An 18,981-nucleotide genomic window follows, 5' to 3' on the forward strand; every position below is an offset into this window, starting at 1 on the left:
CTTGAACACTAGTTTCTCTGCAGAAATTGATAAGAAAACTTGAAATTGATGCTAGTTATGATGGTGCTTTTTGTGATATGAAACCATTTCTTAAAAGCCACCAGCTTGTATCTACACATCTATGGAAAGCTATAAAACAAGTAATGGTAAAGTCTGTATTGACTTAGACTGCAGTTAAATCACCGATATAGTTCAATTACAGCTATGTTCACTAATGATTTATGAAGTAAAGTAATAGAACAATTTTATTATTGCTGATGCTGATAGCAGAATGTTAAAGGATAAGTTATGCCTCTCAGAAGGATACAAAATCTCGTTTCTGTCCCTTTGCTTGTCTTGGTCCTGTTTTTAGGCAGGATTAGGAATTTTCTGTACAAGAAGCCACAGAATTGAAAGCCACCTGTGCTGATATCAGTAGTAGCTCCTGTCCTCTGTACGGGGAGTATTTCCACTCAATTTTTCAAAGGGTGCTTTCAATAAATGTAGAATTATATTTGGAATTATAATGCAAGTTGCAGACTTGTATAGTCTTAAGGGTACTTCTTTGTTTTGCAACTAGTGTTCTAAATACAAATATAATCTGAATGACAAATTCAGATTACTGGCATACAATATGTAATCATATTTACACTTAAATCACACTGACAGTAAGATTTACAGGTTAATTCTGTTTACTCTTACCTCTTCATCTTCCCAGTCTATGAGGTCCCAGTCATAGGTTAATACAGCTCTCCGTCTTTTCCAAAACTCTAGAAAGACTGTAGCTGTGGAAATCAACTGCATTTTAATTATGGAAAAGAAAGAAAAAAGGCCATGCAGATCTCAAGAAAATCAGCAATACGTAACATGATAAGTGCCATTAGCCACTTTCTGTCTGTTTTCCCCACAGAATCTGAAAACTATGAGTAACTTCAGGATAATCACTGTTAAAACTGGAACACTGTTTTACAATATTTATCTAAGAATCATTTTTTTTGCTGTCTGCTATATCTGTACAGACATAGGTACCTGTCAATATGAGACACTGCCATCCCTTTTAGATCATCATCTTGCTTTTAATTTTATTCAAAACGTAGATTATTTAAAATCTCTCCTTGAAGAAACAAGGATATGCATACACATAATTTTATTGAAAACATATATGGTTTAAAATCTTTCCTTGAGGAAACAAGGATAGGCATACACAATGGTATCTGTTAATAAAGAGCAAAATTATGATCTCATTTTATTTGTTTTGAATCAACACAACCTCACTTCTTTCCCAGCTATACCAGCTTTATACTGGAGTAGCTTCATTGGTAAAATATGTCTTTAAACAAGTATTTCTAATCTATGTGTGAGATCATAATCAGATTCTCCACATACTTAGTGTTTTCAGTAGGTCGTATACAAATAATTACAACCAGTAAATGACTCCAAGTTTCCCAAACACTGTAGTTTGCACTGAGGTTAAGACACCTTGTTTTGGTGGGATTCCTGACAAAATGCGGGATTGTCCAATTGTTCCCTGTAAAACAGTGATTTCAAATAGGGCATGAGAAAATGTGCTTCCTTCTGGCAAGCCAACTGATCAGAAGGAGGATTTCTAACTCAAACTGAATAGGATAGTCTCACATTCCTACCTTTTTCTATACTTCTGTATTATGTTTAACATCTTACTGGGTTTATATATATATATATTATATAGCTATCATCATTTTATACATAAATATATGATTCATCCATATACTATATTAAAGCACAATGACTAGAAGTCAGCAGCAGTTCACCATACCACTACCCATAAATAATGGATGGCTGAATGAAGGGAACTCGTCCCTGAATATTATTTCTGGTAGTATGTTCTTTTATTCTTCCAAGCACGGATCTTGTCTTCATCACAGATTTCATTTAAGTTTCGGATGCTCCTAACAAGGACAGCACACAGCTCTCCTATTTAAGCAGCAGTGGGATTTGCACTTGAGTAATCCAAGGGTGAAACAACCTTTTCTCACTGTCATTGGAAGTGCTATCACAACCAGTGCAGCGCAAGACTCAGCAATGTTACAGAAGACACCACCTTGCGAGAGAAATCCCTTCCTGACAGGTGAGGACTCAGGAGTAACCTACGGCCATGCTATACACAAAACAAGCAATACTTTTCTCATCTGACCAAACAGGAGAAATACAACACATTCTGCGAAGCACGGTGTTGGGTGTTCCTCTGCGTGTCCGGCTGCCGTCGGAAGCAACAAGATATCCACCAGCCCTGTGCCAAAAGTGGTAATTCTGTAATTGTGCAAGTGAAATAATTCACTGAGTTACACTCAAAGGTAATAGAAGTTAAGGAAGTGGCCCAGTTAGCAGGAATAAAATAATGAATTTTAAATCCTACTGACTTAAAATACCTGAATCCAACCAATTGAAGTAGTGACTTTTTTTCCCCAGTACCATTACTGAAGAAAAGAATGAGGAAGGGTGGACTACTGAAGTACACGCAACTTTTTTGGACTGGGAAGTATTTTAACTTGTGTAAATATCCGTTGAAGTTTTGGAAATAAAATGAGGCAGTTGTGGTCTAGAAGTAATACTAGACTCTGGACAAACGGTGTCCTCAGTTGAAAATACACTAATCTTATACTGCTATATATTTTGTTCCGTCTGTCCTCTAAGATTTGGGATAACTTGCTTATTCTTTAAATCAAGATCTGCCTCTCAGTTAAGGTTTTCAGGCTCTGGTATAGCATGAATAATAGGCTCTAGTACAATATGAATAATAATAATAAATTATGTCTTTTATGTTATTTATGTACACGAAGCATTTGATAATGCAAAGATCAAGAAAATCATCCATCTAGATGAAGAGGTGAGGCCCAATCACCAACTATACCTGTCAACTAAAGCACCTTTTCCAGCCTCACCTAAGCTCTTAAAAAGTGATGCAATTCTCTCTTTCACACAGTAGAATAGAATTCATGGTAATTTTGCTGTGCTACAAGGCTACTGAGAAAATAGTGTCAAAAGCTGGGACTATATAAAGAAAAGCATGTTGGGAAAAAAAATAATTCACAAACCTTCTCTTGCGGTGTAAACTTCTACTCTTAAATGACAGTGAAAAAACATCAGAATTTTGAAATTCAAATATTTGTCCAGTTCTACAGAAGGCCTGGATCCTTCCTGGCTTGCCTTTCTTTTACTCTGTCACACTGCTAACGCCACCTGTCCCTGATTGCTCTCCATGCAATCAAGTCCTAGTTGCTAGGCTCTTCTTAGTGACTCATTTCTTACCCTGATCTCCCAGCTCTGAAAATGCTAAGCCTTGACTTTTATCAATTACTTCTGTAGAAAAACAAGACATAAAGGAGATGACTAAGCCAACCATTTGAACATCAGGATGAGAACATTCATGTTCTAACACTGCTTTGACCTGGCAGGGTTTCTTTCTGCCTAATCCTGCAGCTCAAGAGCTCTGGATAATTTACGGTTTAGAGGGTCACACACAAGCCTCCGGTTTCCTACAGAAAACATTATCTGTTGCCTCCCCTGCTTTTCCCCGGACACGCTGCTTCCCACTTTATAGCTCCAATTGCCACCCTGAATTTAAAATCCCATAATACATGGTGTACTTCCTTTTTTTGTCCAGCATTTTGGTATAGACCTGCCGATTTAGGGATTTGTTATTCAGTGCTCTGCAATATAGTCGGCAGTTCTGCCCGTTGTACACTTCCAAAAGTTTCTTTCAATTCTTATTTAAGTTACTTTATGTTTACTGCCCTTACGCTGCCAGTACTTGCACTGATGAAGAACCAAAATCTCTAGGCAAGTGCTTTACACGGTTCTTAATCATTCAGAAGACAAGTAGGGTAACGTTTGATGGTTAAGACAGACAGGAAAGATTGGTTGTGCATTGATTTAATCTTAAGTAAAACAGGGGTTTGACATTGTCAAGAAGAAGAAATGATGAACGGCTGCTGTTAAATGCTATGGAAGGAAAGAAGAGAGCAGAGAAAGAAAGAAACCCAAACAAAACGAAGAACCCAGAGAACCCAAGACTATTATGTGAGCACATCCCTTCTGAATGATTTAGATGAGTCACTGTGTCAAAATGAATCCTGCGTTTACTCCCTAAAAACTTACGGCCGAGAGGATTTTCAGTAAGGAGCTAGGGGACTGTCTCCACTGCCCCTCTGCAGAGTTTGGCCGTGGCCAGCCAGGCCCCTTCTGAATACTCTGCTCAATTACTTCTTCAGTTCTATTCAGTCGGACTCCTTTACAGCAAAGCTATGCAATAAAACCAGTTCTACGGAATTGGTACCACACCTGCTACTGAGACACACTCTTCAGAATTGAAGCTGCTGCTTAATAAATACAGGCTCTAGCTGAACGACAGCTTAGTCTCACCTCCCGCTCCTGAAGCACTCGGAACCACCTTGTCTCCATATGGCCACAGCTCTGAATCTGGTCACACTCAGGCTCGCTGCTGGAGGTTTTGCCTTCCAGGAACAGTGGGCCAGCACTCAGCGCCAGCACCCTGCAGGTGTACCTCACTTAGCCAAGAATTGAGTCACAAACAGCATCTTCCATTAGGTGTCAAGTCACTCAGGTAAACAGTTTTTACTTTTCCTAACAGATGAATTAAACTGCTAACAAATAGAGAGCGAGAGTGAGAGCACACGCCTTCCCAAGCCCAGTGCCAAGGCCAGCACTAGAGGGGTATGACTTTCATACCACGATAATAGATACATTTTAAGAGGACTGCAGCCTATATATTTAAGGTCTTGCTATTATCAAGTATTATATATCTATTCAAATAACCTTTCTTTTTAAAAAAAACTATCAGAAAGGCTTCTCAGCACCATAATGTGTGCATGCTGGTGTGAAGTATACTGTTGACCCTAGTATATCACTTGTCATTTGGTTAATGCTCCATGAGATCCAAATTTGGACGCACATTTGTGGCGCTTGTTTTCAGATCTCATGGTCAATCTGTTGGATGCATGGCCACCCAGACACAGCAATAAATATGAGTTGGAAGCTTGTTGATACACACTGCAGAGAATGCTAGATTCCAAAGAAAACCAAACCCACAGTATCAGACTCTGTCCTCCCTCCTCTCACAGACCACCCCACCTCATGCCGCACAAATAATTTACTTCCCCGAAACGGATATTAGAGAGGGTAGAACTTGATCCACTTCACAGAAAACCTTCCACTTGTCCACTGCAGTATTTTCAAGAAAACACCACTAGTTGCTCCCATATAAACACCTCCTGTATATGCCATATCCTCAGCACTTAGCTCAAGGATAAGTTATGAAAGAGTATTTGCACTTGATTCCTTAAAAATTTGAAGTGGAAACAGATAACAACATCATGGCATTCCACTCAAACAGTCACACCATACTGAAACATTTCTGAGTCGCTCTTCACCACATACCAGACTAGAATAAATATACATAAAGAATTAAAGAATAAAAAAACCCCATGGGTTGACGAGATCAGCATATTAAGGTATATATGATATGGCTGACTTCCTCATTCTTACTTTAACCCAGTATTGTTTGTATAAAACCTGAAGTGAGGAGTACGAGTTGTAACACTCAGATCCCTAGCTAGTTATGTATTCCAAAGTAAAAATTAATGACATCTGATAAATTCAGAAAATTTGCATTTAGATTTTTATCTCAAATTCTTGCAAATGTGAACATATTTGGAGATAGGATCAGACCCATCTCTAGCAGCACACTTTTCTTAACAGAACTCATTTTGCTGCTTTAGTTGGTAGAAGATATATGCCTTTTCCTGTTTTCATCTCACGAAGTGTACCGTAGGAAAGTCTGTGATAATAAGAAACTATCTTTTGTTAAATTAATAGTTGCATAGTACACGGAACAATAGTTTCTCTAGTTTACAGAAAACAGTCACCCTTCTGAAATACCAGTTCAAAGACTTCCAAAGGATTAAGCAATATGCACTGCCTACCCACTTTACCATAAATACTGCAATTTCTGCGGGCTCTCTAATGACAGAGCTCAGTCACGAGAGCAGCGAAGTCGGTCGGGCTGGTCCCAGACGTGCCGGTGCGTGGGGCGAAGGGTGCCCCAGCTCACCTCGCCTCGCCTGTACAGCACGTTCCTGACCCGTGTCCCGCACCGCCACCGCCTTTATTGGACCCGCGCTCCCCTCTTCCCACCAGACTAATTGCACCCTGGGCCATAGCAGGATTTCAACAGGTTCTTGCATGTTTTGTAGAGCTCAAAGGTAAGTCTGACGGGGGGGGGGTTTAATGTTTATTAGTGGATCTGATTAATAATCATAGTGTTCTTTTATACAGCGTTCGGCAATCGGTGCTGTTGTAGCCAAATTCTGCTTAGAGTGTATTTCTCAGAAAATAATTGAACACCACCCCCCCCACCCCCCACCCCCATTTTGTGATTCAAACATTAAAAGCAGAGAAGTAGCAAGCATAAACAATGGCAGTATTTCACTCAAATTCATACTTTTCTTTAGTGGCTATTTATGCTCCTTACCAAGCAAGTATAGAATTTCTCTCAGAGTCAGTTCAGAGCCATTTTAAGTGCAGGGGGTGGTGGTGGTGAAGGGAAGCATTCTGTGCATGCTACTTTATACCAAATTTCTGTAAGGACACATATTGCTACATTGTTATTGCTTCTGCTGTGTTTAGTTATACTCAAAATGAACAGGAAATACACACTGAGGAAGCTCAGCCAGTGTACTTACACTTGTCAGGCTGCTAGCTAGGAACGGAGGGGAAAAATTAATTTAATTATAGAATACAGTTCATATTTGTATTCCTCCTTATAATTCACTACAAACTTCCAAATTATTTTCTCAGTACAAAAATTAAAATATATTTAAGCTTGAAAATGTAATATTCATTGCTCATTAAATTGAGAAGTATCTCATCCTTGGAGAGCAATCCAAAGTTTAGACCAAAGAGCAAAACTCCAACATGTTTCTGGGACCATCATTTGCTGTTATTTCTTTCTGAATTCTAGAAGAGTAATTCTCTATATGTTGCTTTATATTTGTTCCATCTATTTTTGGATCACTGATGTAAAGGTAAAAATAATCTGCTTTATGTGGCTTAAAAAGGGTAGCAAGTGTGAAAGCTCTGCAAATACAAACATGTTACTCCAGACCACAAGAAAGAAAGAAGTGCCATTAATAATTTGCTTATCATGTCACTGTTTAGTACATAAAGTACTTTCTAATTACTCCTGTAATGGAGGGAAACAGTGCAAGGTTCAATTTATTGGTATGCAAAAGAAGGTCCTTTGAATTTGTAGTTCTGAAGATTGTATCATCTACCCAGACGAAGAAGTTGAAATGATTGTTTTCTTGACAGTTGCAACGATTTTGCAGACCTTACACCTACCACTGGCAGCTGCTGGGTTGTGTTCAGGAAATACATGTTGCAGTTACTTTATCATGCCAAAAATCTATTTTTAAAAACTTAAAATACCACTAGATATACATTTATATGAAAATCACCATATAAGAATTTATTAGGACATTTTTTTCTGTGTTGTAGAAATATTCAGCGCAAAACTGAGCAGTTTAAGGAAAACACAAAGCCAGATGCAGTATCAATGCAACCTTCACGGTGAAGTCCATAGACCCAGGGGAGGTTGATAGGAATGGAATCAGGGCTTCGCCCAGAGTGTAGCTGTGCAGATCTACATGTATGTACACTAGCAGCTCCATCTTGAATACTTTCTGCTGTAAAGCAACTTTAATCTTTATTAATAACAGAATAACAAGGGGTTTTGTAGCCTTTTTTCAATTTACTTCAATTAAAAGAAAGAAGTCTGTATGATACAGAATCACAAACTCCTCAAGGTGGCTGTACCCACATCAGTATTTTAATCCACATTCAGAGTGTGCTTTTAAAGTCTCCTGATCAACTCCACTTGTTGCCCTTTGGCTTACACCACTGGGCACTCCTGTCAGTAAGCTAAGTGATGTGCTCCAGGAGTAGCCTAACACAGGCCAGCTCTAAAGGGTCCTCAGTCAAAGGGAGGAGATTGTGGCAAGTTCAGAGTAAACCCCCTCCAGAAACGTGTGAAGAGTGAGTATCAAGCCCTCAGCACCTCTGTGGATCACTTGCAACCGGGCTACACTTTTTCCAGTATAGACACAATCAGTGCATACTCAGGTTCACACCGGAGGGCCATTTTTATGGGAAACTGCATTCACACCTTGGTGAATTCCTTGAATAAGGGCCACTACATCTCTTCATGAAGCCATACACTGAAGGAGAAATTTTACCCTTCCCCTTTTTGGAGTTGGCTTTTATTTTCTACCCAGCTGTCATAGGTCTCATGAAATTTGACTCTAGCAGCACAGAACCAAACGCAAAGTGCAAAGTCACCGAAGAAACATGGTGGTGACCATCCTATGTAAACCCCTCTTTTTTTATGCTAAAAACAAAGGTAGAGCTAATCAAGGTAACTGAACTGCAGCCTAATCCCACACTGATGTCGTTTCTACTCACTTCAGGCTATGCCTACTGCACTGATTTCCACTGAGCTAGTACCGAGTAATGCGAATACCAGTGAATCAAAAAACGAGACCCTTTTTTTTCCCGTTAATAATCTGTTCATAGCTTCCTTATACACTTACTTGACCGCCTAATTTCAGGTTTGGGCTCTTCTGCAAGTTTGGCTAATCTATAGCACTGCTGTTTTACTGCAATAGCACTATTTGCATATTAAGCTCTGAAGGCTATGAGTATCTTTGAAGAACTTCGGTGTTTTTCTAAACTGTATGAACATTAATGTTGCACTAGAAAAAGAAGAGTTCATTATTACACACAAAAGGATTTCCAGGAAGCAGTTCCTCACAGCCTGAGAACTAGAGTACACAACTTTCAAAGCAAGGAGGTTTCTTCTCTATGGTTCGCTATGAGGAAGGTTACACAAGTAAGCCGATCAGAAAAAATGACAAAGAATTTGTTCAGCAAGGATATTGACTCCTTTGTACACTCTTCTGCAAATTAAAATTATAGTTAAAGTGAATTGAGCGTAATTCTCCTATGTAGTTTAGTTACAGTGAAGGCATAATGAGCAATATGATCAAACCCACTTTGTTCACTAATGACTACTAATACAAGGAAGGAAAGACCATGCCACTGAATTAAAACAACAATACTGTTAAAATGAAAGTGTGTGTTTGACAGCTTTGTAAAATACAACAGGTTTTTTTCTTCACTATTTTGCAGTTATTAGTACTAACAAATCAAAATCTAATATTCAGATTGCACAGCATTTCATAGTCAGGTGGAGCCCTATCATTCAAATTGTAAACATAATTGGAGCTGATAACTGAACTCCAAAGGAGTTTTCTTTGGCTTGCTTGTTTGGGGTCAAAGTGGTTATCATGAGTTTGACTGATACTCAAGCAGAAGTTCTCTGTTTTATTTTTCGCTAAATAAGTTTCAAATATTTTCCAAGCATAGATCCTTCCCACCACATAGCTGACCTTAACTTGGGAAATAAGCAGTGTTGAGAAACAGAATATATGTTAAAAAGCAGATTAAATGGCATTTTATAAATACACATGCATTTCAAGTAATGGTACCATCTTCTAACCATGAAAGAAATAAGAATAAAGATAAAATGAGATACCTTGACAGGATATTTAATTATCGTCTACCCATTGATGTAACATATCAATGTTATCCATAGCTGACTACTATCTACTGTTACTGTACGTGCACTTTACATTGCTCTGACAGTGTTACATACAAAGAAGCTAACCTGGGGTAAATGCACAATCAAATAAAAAAAACCCCCAACAACCCAAAACCAAACAAAAGAACAAAACCAGCTCTCATACCTCCCCTCCCCCCCCCCCCCCCCAAAAAAAAAAACCCACACCCAACAACAAAACCCAAACAAAACACCCATAGGAAAAAGCATAAGACGTAGGAGGGGAGGCTGAATATGAAAGAAATAGTTCCTTTTTTCCAGGTGTGTATCTCCTTCCTTTCAGATGGTAAAGTACCTATATACATGGACACCTAATTAAGTAAGGGTGCTGAAGATGTAACTTATTATACTTTTTATTGTGCTGCCACATGAGAGGTTATGTGTGGGAGTTAAAAACTGCATGACCTCAACCTGTCCCATATGTGGAACGGCCCCCCCTGCCAAAACCCCATGGATATACTGAACAGCATACCTGCTATGATCATGTGACTTCAAGTTGAGTTTTTCTCATCCTTCTCAATCTAACAGTTGAAAAATTAATACATAATATACAGCTTCTAGTTTCCTATAGGAAAAGAAGTTTCCACACAAATTCAGCATCATCCATAAACCCCGGACTGATTTAGTTTTCAATTTGCTCCTGGCAGCGTTCATATGACGGTCACTGCTCAGGGTCACAAAACATTATCCATCAACTTTCAGGGCTAGTTGCAACAATTATATTTCTTCACAATGGAGCATAACTCTTTAGCATGCTCTTGGAGTTGCTGCCTGCCCAGAAAACATTGCCTCAAGCATGCCATCCAAATATGTATCATTACCTCATTCTGTAGCAAAGTGGTTTTGAATTATTCCCCTCTGAATATGAGGCCTGTTTACAGAACCATGGCATTTTTTTGTGCAAAAAGCTTTTGTTGATCATCAGTATCATTTTGGGTCATTAACACTCAGGGATGTAAAGTTTTCAGCATCAACATATGGTAAACTAGTGAGATTTCTACAGTATTACACTAACTTTTTTACCAGCTTATTTGGGTCTTGACCGTGTAGCTTTGCTTTGCAAAATAAAATAATGGACAAAAGTGAATTTCTTGCAGGTTCTGCATATAACAAAACAAACTCTGAAGTCAACACCATGCAACCCTCCTGTGGAATGATTTTCATTTTTCTGCTTGTAAGGCTGCAATGGAACAAAAGCAATACTGAGGGCAGAAAAGTAAACGAAACAAATAACGGAAATAGCACAATTACAGACAACAATCGGTCTACAGTGCAACCAGCTTCACAGAGATTTGTTCTGCCTACGAGTGTTGCCATAAACCCTCCTACCATCAGTCATGCTGCACCAACAACTGCCAATGCCAAAGAAAATGTGGTGAAAAGAACAGAGATGAGCAGTCGGCCAAACAGCACACCCCTGAGGTCCACTGATGGCACCGCTTTATCTTCAAATGTCACCATGGTATCGAAAGAGGGAATAAATAACTCTGCCACAAACTTCAACAGAATCCCAACGTCTTTTGCGACATTTACAACAATGGGTGACTTTTATGGAGTGACCAGAAGTGCTGCAGCTACTTCTGCTTCCACAGCGACACCAAGTAACTCCACAGTCACCCACAGTACCCCTTCAGCTGCGACACTCCCCAGTGATAACTCCTCAGTCAACCCCACCACATCATCCCCCACCAGTATCACTCTGACATCACCCATGGTGAAGCGGGACAGTCCTACGCCAGAGTTCAACCCCATTCAGCAGACAACGGAGCTGAATCATAATTTCAGCAATTCTACTCCATCATCTAATTCCAAAGATGCCAATGAAGGTAAGCATCCAACTGAAGTCCAACTGGTTTAATAAAATCATAATGCTGAACTAAAACCTTTTTGTTTCATTGAACAGGAGGCTTTATAGGATGTATTAATTAATAAGTGACCTAGTAGAGACTAAAACTAAAACTCACTCAAAATAAAAAATATTTTTTAAAATTATGTGCTGTTTACTTGTTTGTTTAACACTTCCACGAGTGGGGGAACCTAACGACAGGTACTGCCCATTCACACCGGAGTGGACCTTCAAAGCAGCTGTGTAGCAATAACATGTAAAACATGTAACGTGTCAACTTATTTGAGTTCAGAAACTTTTGTAACCAAAGATGACTTCTTATAAATACTTCCAAAGGAATTACTCATTAAGCATTTAATTATCAAGTTGAGTATGCGTGGGAAAACAATGGAGCATAAAACTGTCATGGCACTTCTCTATCCTGCTGTTCTGAATCAGGTCTTCAGGAAAAGAAAAGGAAAGATCAAAAGAGACAGTAATTTTTTGCCATTAATTAGCTTTCAAGCTTTTAACACGGGACTGAAAGGCATATCCATCATATCCAGTAGAGTACAGTTTGTACTAAGAACTGAAAGAGCATCAGACTTTCATGTTTCCAATCATAGCTCTAATAATTACAATGTACCTGATTTTTAGATAGTATGACTGAAAAGGAAGAGGGGAGGGAGAGCAAGTTCCAAGAAAACAGAATACTTTGAAGAAAAGTTTTAGGAAATCTGAGGAAAATCTTCAAGGAATGCAGTTATTCTGCTAACTGAACAGGTGCAGAAAGCATTACTGGATTTCTTACCTTGCATACTCAAAAACTGGTACTCTAAAACTTAATCACTTGAAATTCAGAGGCCGCAAATTTAACTGAGGGCTTAAATACTTACAAATAATTGCATTCAAAGAGTGATTACTGCTTATTTTTTTAAATAAAAGGATAGTGATTGAATCTGTAATTAAACCTGGAACCTTTTTATTTGACTAAAAACTCATTTAGCCGCCTTTCTTTTTTTTTTTAAACCCCAGTTATTCCCTTGAAAATCAAGGATGGAGATGTCTATTTTCTTTTATAGAGGCAGAGCGTTTTTCTGCAGAGAGGCTGGTTTAGTCATAGTCTGCAAAGTGTTTCAGACCCTTGGTGAAAAGTCTCACTCCACAAAGCCCTCGACTGCTACAAAGTGAGAGTGAAGTATTTGACCTTACAGATTTATTATTCTCATTCAACTGTCTCTTCTTTCTTTCTTTCTCTCCTAGACAAGACCAACAAAGGAGGAATGATAGTTGGTGTCATTGTAGGAGCCATTTTAGGATCTATATTAATTGGTCTGATTGGATATTTTATATGTGGTAAGAAAAGGTCTGAGTCATTTTCCCACAGACGGCTTTATGATGATACAAGGAATGACCCAGGTAAGGAATAGCACAAGTGTTTTGCATAAGAACACCTTTTATTTCTACACAGAGCTGCTTAAATAGTCTGGTCTTACTGAATTATTAGGAATTATATCAACAACTCCAGCCAAACTAGTTTTCAATCGACAGTACTTTATTATTTTTAAATTTTAGCTTAACCAATACTCCCCCTAACTCTATGTGTCCTCATTACAAGTTATTTCTTTAATGTCTGAAATATCAGGAAATACTGTATCTAATATCAGTGAAGCTGTTCAAAGAATTGCGGGTGAATTCAGAACTATAAACGAGCTCAAAACTATAAAAGAGCTCAAAAGCTCTCCTAAACTTTGATCAACTGAAAAAGGCTAGACTCCTTACTCATCCAACTTCAATTACAGAATGAGGGATGAAGCTATACCTGTTTTTAGGAGTAAAAATATTTTTAAGAGGTTTAAAAAGGAGATTGCTTTTGTCTACTCCATGAATATGTATAAACTTGTATTAAAGTGTAATCACACAGTCTCCAAACATTTATATCATGTTCCTGGACTTTATTTTTAAATGTTTCAACAAACACTGAGAGGCTAAATACACTTTTTTCTCATATAAAATCAAATCAAAATAGAACTCTGGCAATACGCCCTTTCTGGCTTAAATGCAAGAGCTGAAAGCTGCCAGAACATCAGATTAGGAGCTAGCTTTGAAAGTCGACCACCCATGTAGTGCTGAACGGGCATTACTGGGAGGACACGTGTTATCTTCAGAAGATCATGAATCAGGGCCTTCATCTTTTGCTCACCCGTACATAAAAAAGAAGTTAACTGGATTTAGCTGTGAGGCACTGCTGAACTAAACCGCGAGATACCCAGTGTATGCAGATAAGAATCTTTCAAGCAATATATAAAAAATAATTACATTATCCTTTCAGTTCTCCACTTAGACAACTCACTTGGACCATACGACACGAGTTTTGGATGTGCATCAGATGACAAAACCAGCACGGCGGACAAGGCAGAGGAAGACAACGCAGGGTGCCCATCCGATGGCATTCCTATGGCTGACATGACACCACCCCACCCTTCACCGTAATGTTTGCTTCAGATTATACTCTCAACTGTTACCTACACACTTTCATTTTTTCCAAAACAACATGGCAGCTGTTACCTTACCACCACTACTGTGCAAACAATGTTTTGGAAAGCAAGGGGAAAATCACAAGATACACCGATAGGCTACAGCTAGGGTCCAGTAGCACACACCAGTCTTCTAATTTGCAATCAAATGATCAACCTGTGGTTTTCCTGGAAGGATATTATACTTGCTTTCTTAGAAATAATATAGACACATAGCACCCAGGTAAAATTCTGCCTTGTGTAACTTTGGTCAAGAACGGAGACATTGTAATAGAGCAAAATTTGACTAGGATTGCAAGGATAGTATAGTATCAATACAAAAAAATCCCAAATTTAACTACCTTGAGGTGAAAATATTCTGTCCAAATATAATTTCTATCTGATAAATGACTCGGGACATTATTTTACCCACTCTACATTTGTGCCTTCCTCAGTGAATACGACAAAAATAATTAGATTTACTTGGATTAATAAGAGGTTGAAGTTTGCTGAGGAGAATGAAACTACTGAGTAACACAGACTACATTTAACCTTTGACTATGATGACACAATTAAAATCACTATCGAAGGGAAAAAAAAGAAGACAAGCTTCTATTCCTCTATCAGACTGATCTGTTGTTTGCATTGCAGGCTGAATCTGTAGAAATGACGTAAAAGGTTTCGGTACAAGTTAGACAGAAGAAATACTTATCTTAACGTGAAAGGAAAGGAATTATCTCTGCCATGTATACAGATATCCTAAAAACCACGGTCTGGTTTTCTCCAGCTAAAGAGTAAAATCATGGCAGTATAATGCAAATAATTGCACAGTTTATCTGTTTGCAATTACTAGACATGTCTAAATGGAAAGAAAGAAAGAACATGAAAAAGACATAGCTGTAAAGCATAAAATAAACAAAATAAAATGCAGAGAAAATAACTACTCACATCTGATACATGCCTGTTACTGTAACTCTGTTAAAATGCTTTATTTAGCGTGGAGACTGTGGATCATGTCGATGGAGTTATCTCACTAACTGGCTGTGAATGTTGCAATGTGGGTTTATCTGATATGTGAGAAAATTACACGCGCAACCCCCCCCCCCCCCCCCCCCCCCCGAGAGAAACAATGTCAGTCACACTGCAGATGAGTAAAACAGGCATTTATTTCAAAGATTAAAGAATTGAGTGCATATGTGGCAGCGTTGCCATTCCTACAGGGTTCAGTCATGAAAACAGCACACTTCCTGTCAAAACCAGAACCTGGTTTCTAACATTGTACCCAGCACATTGAATAGCAGAGTGAAAATCTGAGACACATTCACCTATATTAAGTGAGAGTATCGCTCTACTACTTGAAATTAAGAAAAATGTCATGTTCGGCTTTCACCTTCCTTAGCACGTATTATGCCATCTTTCCTGATAATGGTAAAGCAGTATCATAGAAGCAAAATTCCTCCTTACACTTGAACCTTGGCCTCAGATGAAAAAGGAAAGAGCTGTCTCTAAGTAGAACTCAAAGGTAGAGATAAAGAGATGCTAAGAAGCTACCAGCGTTGTCTACATCGGTACCACGTAACCAAGTACAATGTATTTTAGGAATATATGAAACTAATTATTAGTAATTCCAAGGCTATGACAGCAAGATTAGGAGCCAATGAAGAAATATCAGTGAGGCAAGCAATTAAAGCCTGCCCTTGAGCTATATTGTGTTAATTTTTAACAATCTAATTATAATTTTTGCATGTACGTGCACGTGTTTGTGTTGTCTATGTACCTCTTTGATGTTTTGCTGTTGTTTGTGTATTGTTTTTTGCTTTTACCAGGACAGCCTCCAAAATTTGTGACATTTGTTCATCCTTCACTAAGTTAGAGTTATTAATGCTTATTCATACATATTATATAAATAAAGCCGTTGTGTGCCATTTGACTCTATTTAAAATTACAAAGCTCCGGCTTGAATTCAGACAGTTATATGTATGTGAACTGGTGTTATTTTCTCAGGGTTTACCTAAACAAATATTTGAATTGGTAAAATTAATTATCTCTTGTTCTAATACCAGTCTTCCCTACTTTCCAGCAGCAAAATACTATTAGCTTCAGTGAAAGCTAATTCCGCCAAGCTGGAACCATTACATCTGTTTTGTAGGGCACTATTACACTGACCTTCTAAGAGAGGCAAGACTGTTCTTGGTAACTCCAGTTCAACAGTGGCCTCTGTGGATATCACCCTGCTCGGCGTTGGGGCCCATGACATGATGTGTGTGATGTCAGAGTGAACTTAATGAGATATTCAGACTGAGAATTTGAATATAAATACGTCAATTGCTGTACGCACTTGACATCAAATCTTTCCTATACTTCCCTCTAATTAGTCCCACAAAAACATTCTCCTTTTTTTGGTAAGAATTCTCTACAACCTACATGTTTGCCTCTAAAAAGACTTCTGTATGCATGATCTAAAATTCAGGCTTAAAGACTTTTAAGACGCTAAGCACAGTCATTACATTAACAATAACAGGTATTATTTTCACCCACTACTAGCATCGAAATTGAAGTTGATGAAAACAGGGCAAAAAAAAGTTTGTGTGACCAAATCATAATCCTTCTTTAAATTTTATGAAGAGCTATAATCTCTGTTTAACCAGTAATCATATAAAAGGGTCAGATGAACTAAAAATACAAAACTAATAAAAATGTACTTACCCCAAATTGCCATGAAAATAGCAAAGAAGACAGTCCCTCCATTATCAAACAAATGCGTAACCTGAATAGGAAATAAAGATCATCAATAACAAATAATATTGCCACCTTATCTTTTACCCCAAAGAATCCCAGAGTACATAAGTGGTGGCAGAAACTAAAAGCTAAGCATTCTAATGAGAAGTCCTACTTGCATGTTTCTTCTACCAAGGTTTATCCCACTCTGTCTTTCAGTATAACTTGAACTCTGGTTTTACAGACTGTCACTTCATGCATCTTCAGCCTATTTGTTTCACGTCACCACGAGCTGCTCTGTCCATGTCAAGACAGGCTAAAAATTCCTCCACAGTTCATCTCATAGGCTGGGTCAAACTGAACCTCAACATTTTCTATTTTAAGGCTTTTATAACCTTAAATAACTTCCGTCTTTTCACTTTTCTTCCTCTGTATATTACTTGGCCAATGTCTCTATTGATTCCATTTTCTTGTCCCAAACTATATTGCAATTTCTCTGCAGGTAAGAATAGTATATATTCCTTTTTATCCAGACATCTCAGCCTCTCAAATTATTGACATATTCTCCTTCTTAAAAGGCTAGCGTCCCTAAACTCCAACAAAAATTAAATAAATTCTAACTACCCCCCTCCCCGAAAACCTCCCCATAATTCTAAATTGTGCACTTAATTTCTCCACATGAATGCTCTCCTTTTTGTTGGATTTATCCCTATTTCACTCTTTGTTATAAGATTTCTCAGGCAGAACAGATATTCTGCTGCAAAGTCCAAGGCTTACCAATAGAAAATAAGTAATAATTAGTTTTTGCATGACTATGGATCACTCTAAGTATCTGAGTGGGTGAATTTGAAATCTCACTTATTATGAAAACACCACAATTTATATTACAAAAATCCAGAATTTCTAATATTCAAGCCATAATATGAAACAGTATTTAGGAAGCTGAAATTAAGATCAACGTTCTTCAACAGATTTAAGGGTGCCAATTTACAGCACCATAATTTATCCAGGGATAATGGGCCTACATTTCTTCTAATGAAAGGTGGTTTAAGAAGTTGTTGAGCATTAGTAAGCAAAGCACAGGCTTCAAATTCCTATTAGAAAAAAAGCACAAATCATAAAATAATAGAGCAAACCAACTTCTCATCAACACACCTCTGTTAGAAAGAGAATCTGAAGACAGAGGAAAAAGAAAAATGTTGCAAATGGCTTTGATAATGTATCGTCCTAAACCACCCAGAAAATTCATGGTGATTTCCCACTCTTTGAAATAAGAAGAGAATGTCTTGAAATAGAATATTCTTGAAAAGACTTTACTTTCATTGGTGTTGACTCGGTTGCTGACTTAAGGACCAATTTTTAAGCTTTTAGCATGAAAAAACCCCTGTCCTTATGCCAGCTGAAGGGTGCAGGTAACCATATTCAATTTTGCTGTACTGTGACCTCCTCTTACATCTGAAGTTACTCTGGCCAGCAGGAATGTTCTATACACGAGGTGTGCCGGGACGCTGGGGCTGACAGCCTGTCTCGGGCGGGTTATCTAACCTGCTCCTCGGAGGGCTGCTTGCTGCAAAGAGAACTCATCCTGCTGACAGATTTTCATTCTTCTAGAAAAGGCTGGCATTACTGCTTCTGCCTCGCAAATTAAGAAAACTAACTCAGGAAAGCGCAAAAAGTTAATAGAAACAGTATTGCTTGCCTCTATTTTATTTCTTATTGAGTATAATTATTATAATATTGTGAAAATTTATTAAAAACACATACATTTTATCTGTGTGTCAGTTCTGTTTTTCTTTTTTTTTTAAGGTTCTGAAATGGGAGTTGACTATGTGGTATTGGATATCAATAAATCCAATATGTTCCCTGCATGAATCACTCCGTGGGATCAGCTGTACACAGAAATATGTCTTTTGCTTTGTTTTTCTCTTGCTTCCACAAAGGAAAACACAAACCTAATGGGTATGAAACTGAAAACGTGAGAGGTGAACAAAAGCAGTACAATAAATCTGATGAACATTTTCAGTTTTGAATGCAGATCCGTTTGAGGATGTGATTTTGGATATTCTGCTCAGTAAAGAGTGCATCTTTCCAACGAAATACAAAATGAACCAACCAACCAAACCTAACCTAGCAGAATTAATGTTGCTAAAAGTAGAAAATCTGTACCTGGCTCCCAATCTCGCACTGCCTTTACAAAAAGTGTTTGGGTG

At 38.1% G+C, this 18,981-nt stretch overlaps 2 protein-coding genes across 2 annotated transcripts in view; one reads left to right on the plus strand and one right to left on the minus strand.

Annotated features, from left to right (window-relative positions):
* The window catches only part of ANO3 (anoctamin 3), a 147,478-nt gene that overhangs the window by 20,355 nt on the left and 108,142 nt on the right, over positions 1–18,981 (minus strand). The window contains exons 14-15 of the mRNA XM_049820662.1: positions 16,760–16,820; positions 682–764 (exon numbers count right to left, since the gene is read on the minus strand). Coding sequence (XP_049676619.1) covers positions 682–764; positions 16,760–16,820 — 144 coding nt within the window. The remainder of the gene's footprint in view (positions 1–681; positions 765–16,759; positions 16,821–18,981) is intronic.
* Positions 10,848–14,030, plus strand: MUC15 (mucin 15, cell surface associated). Its single transcript, XM_049820665.1, has 3 exons — positions 10,848–11,538; positions 12,801–12,956; positions 13,870–14,030. Exons 1-3 carry the CDS (start codon positions 10,848–10,850, stop codon positions 14,028–14,030), a joined length of 1,008 nt encoding a protein of 335 aa, XP_049676622.1.

The sequence above is a fragment of the Accipiter gentilis genome, chromosome 17 (genome assembly GCF_929443795.1).
Source record: "Accipiter gentilis chromosome 17, bAccGen1.1, whole genome shotgun sequence".
Classification (NCBI taxonomy): Eukaryota; Metazoa; Chordata; class Aves; order Accipitriformes; family Accipitridae; genus Astur; species Astur gentilis.

Excerpts from the sequence above, each read along its gene's own strand:
- MUC15 (XM_049820665.1), top strand. The coding sequence starts at position 10,848 with ATGCAACCCTCCTGTGGAATGATTTTCATTTTTCTGCTTGTAAGGCTG. Across the intron at positions 11,539-12,800 it reads TTCCAAAGATGCCAATGAAG|ACAAGACCAACAAAGGAGGA; the intron begins GTAAGCATCCAA and ends TTTCTCTCCTAG. Across the intron at positions 12,957-13,869 it reads TGATACAAGGAATGACCCAG|TTCTCCACTTAGACAACTCA; the intron begins GTAAGGAATAGC and ends TTATCCTTTCAG.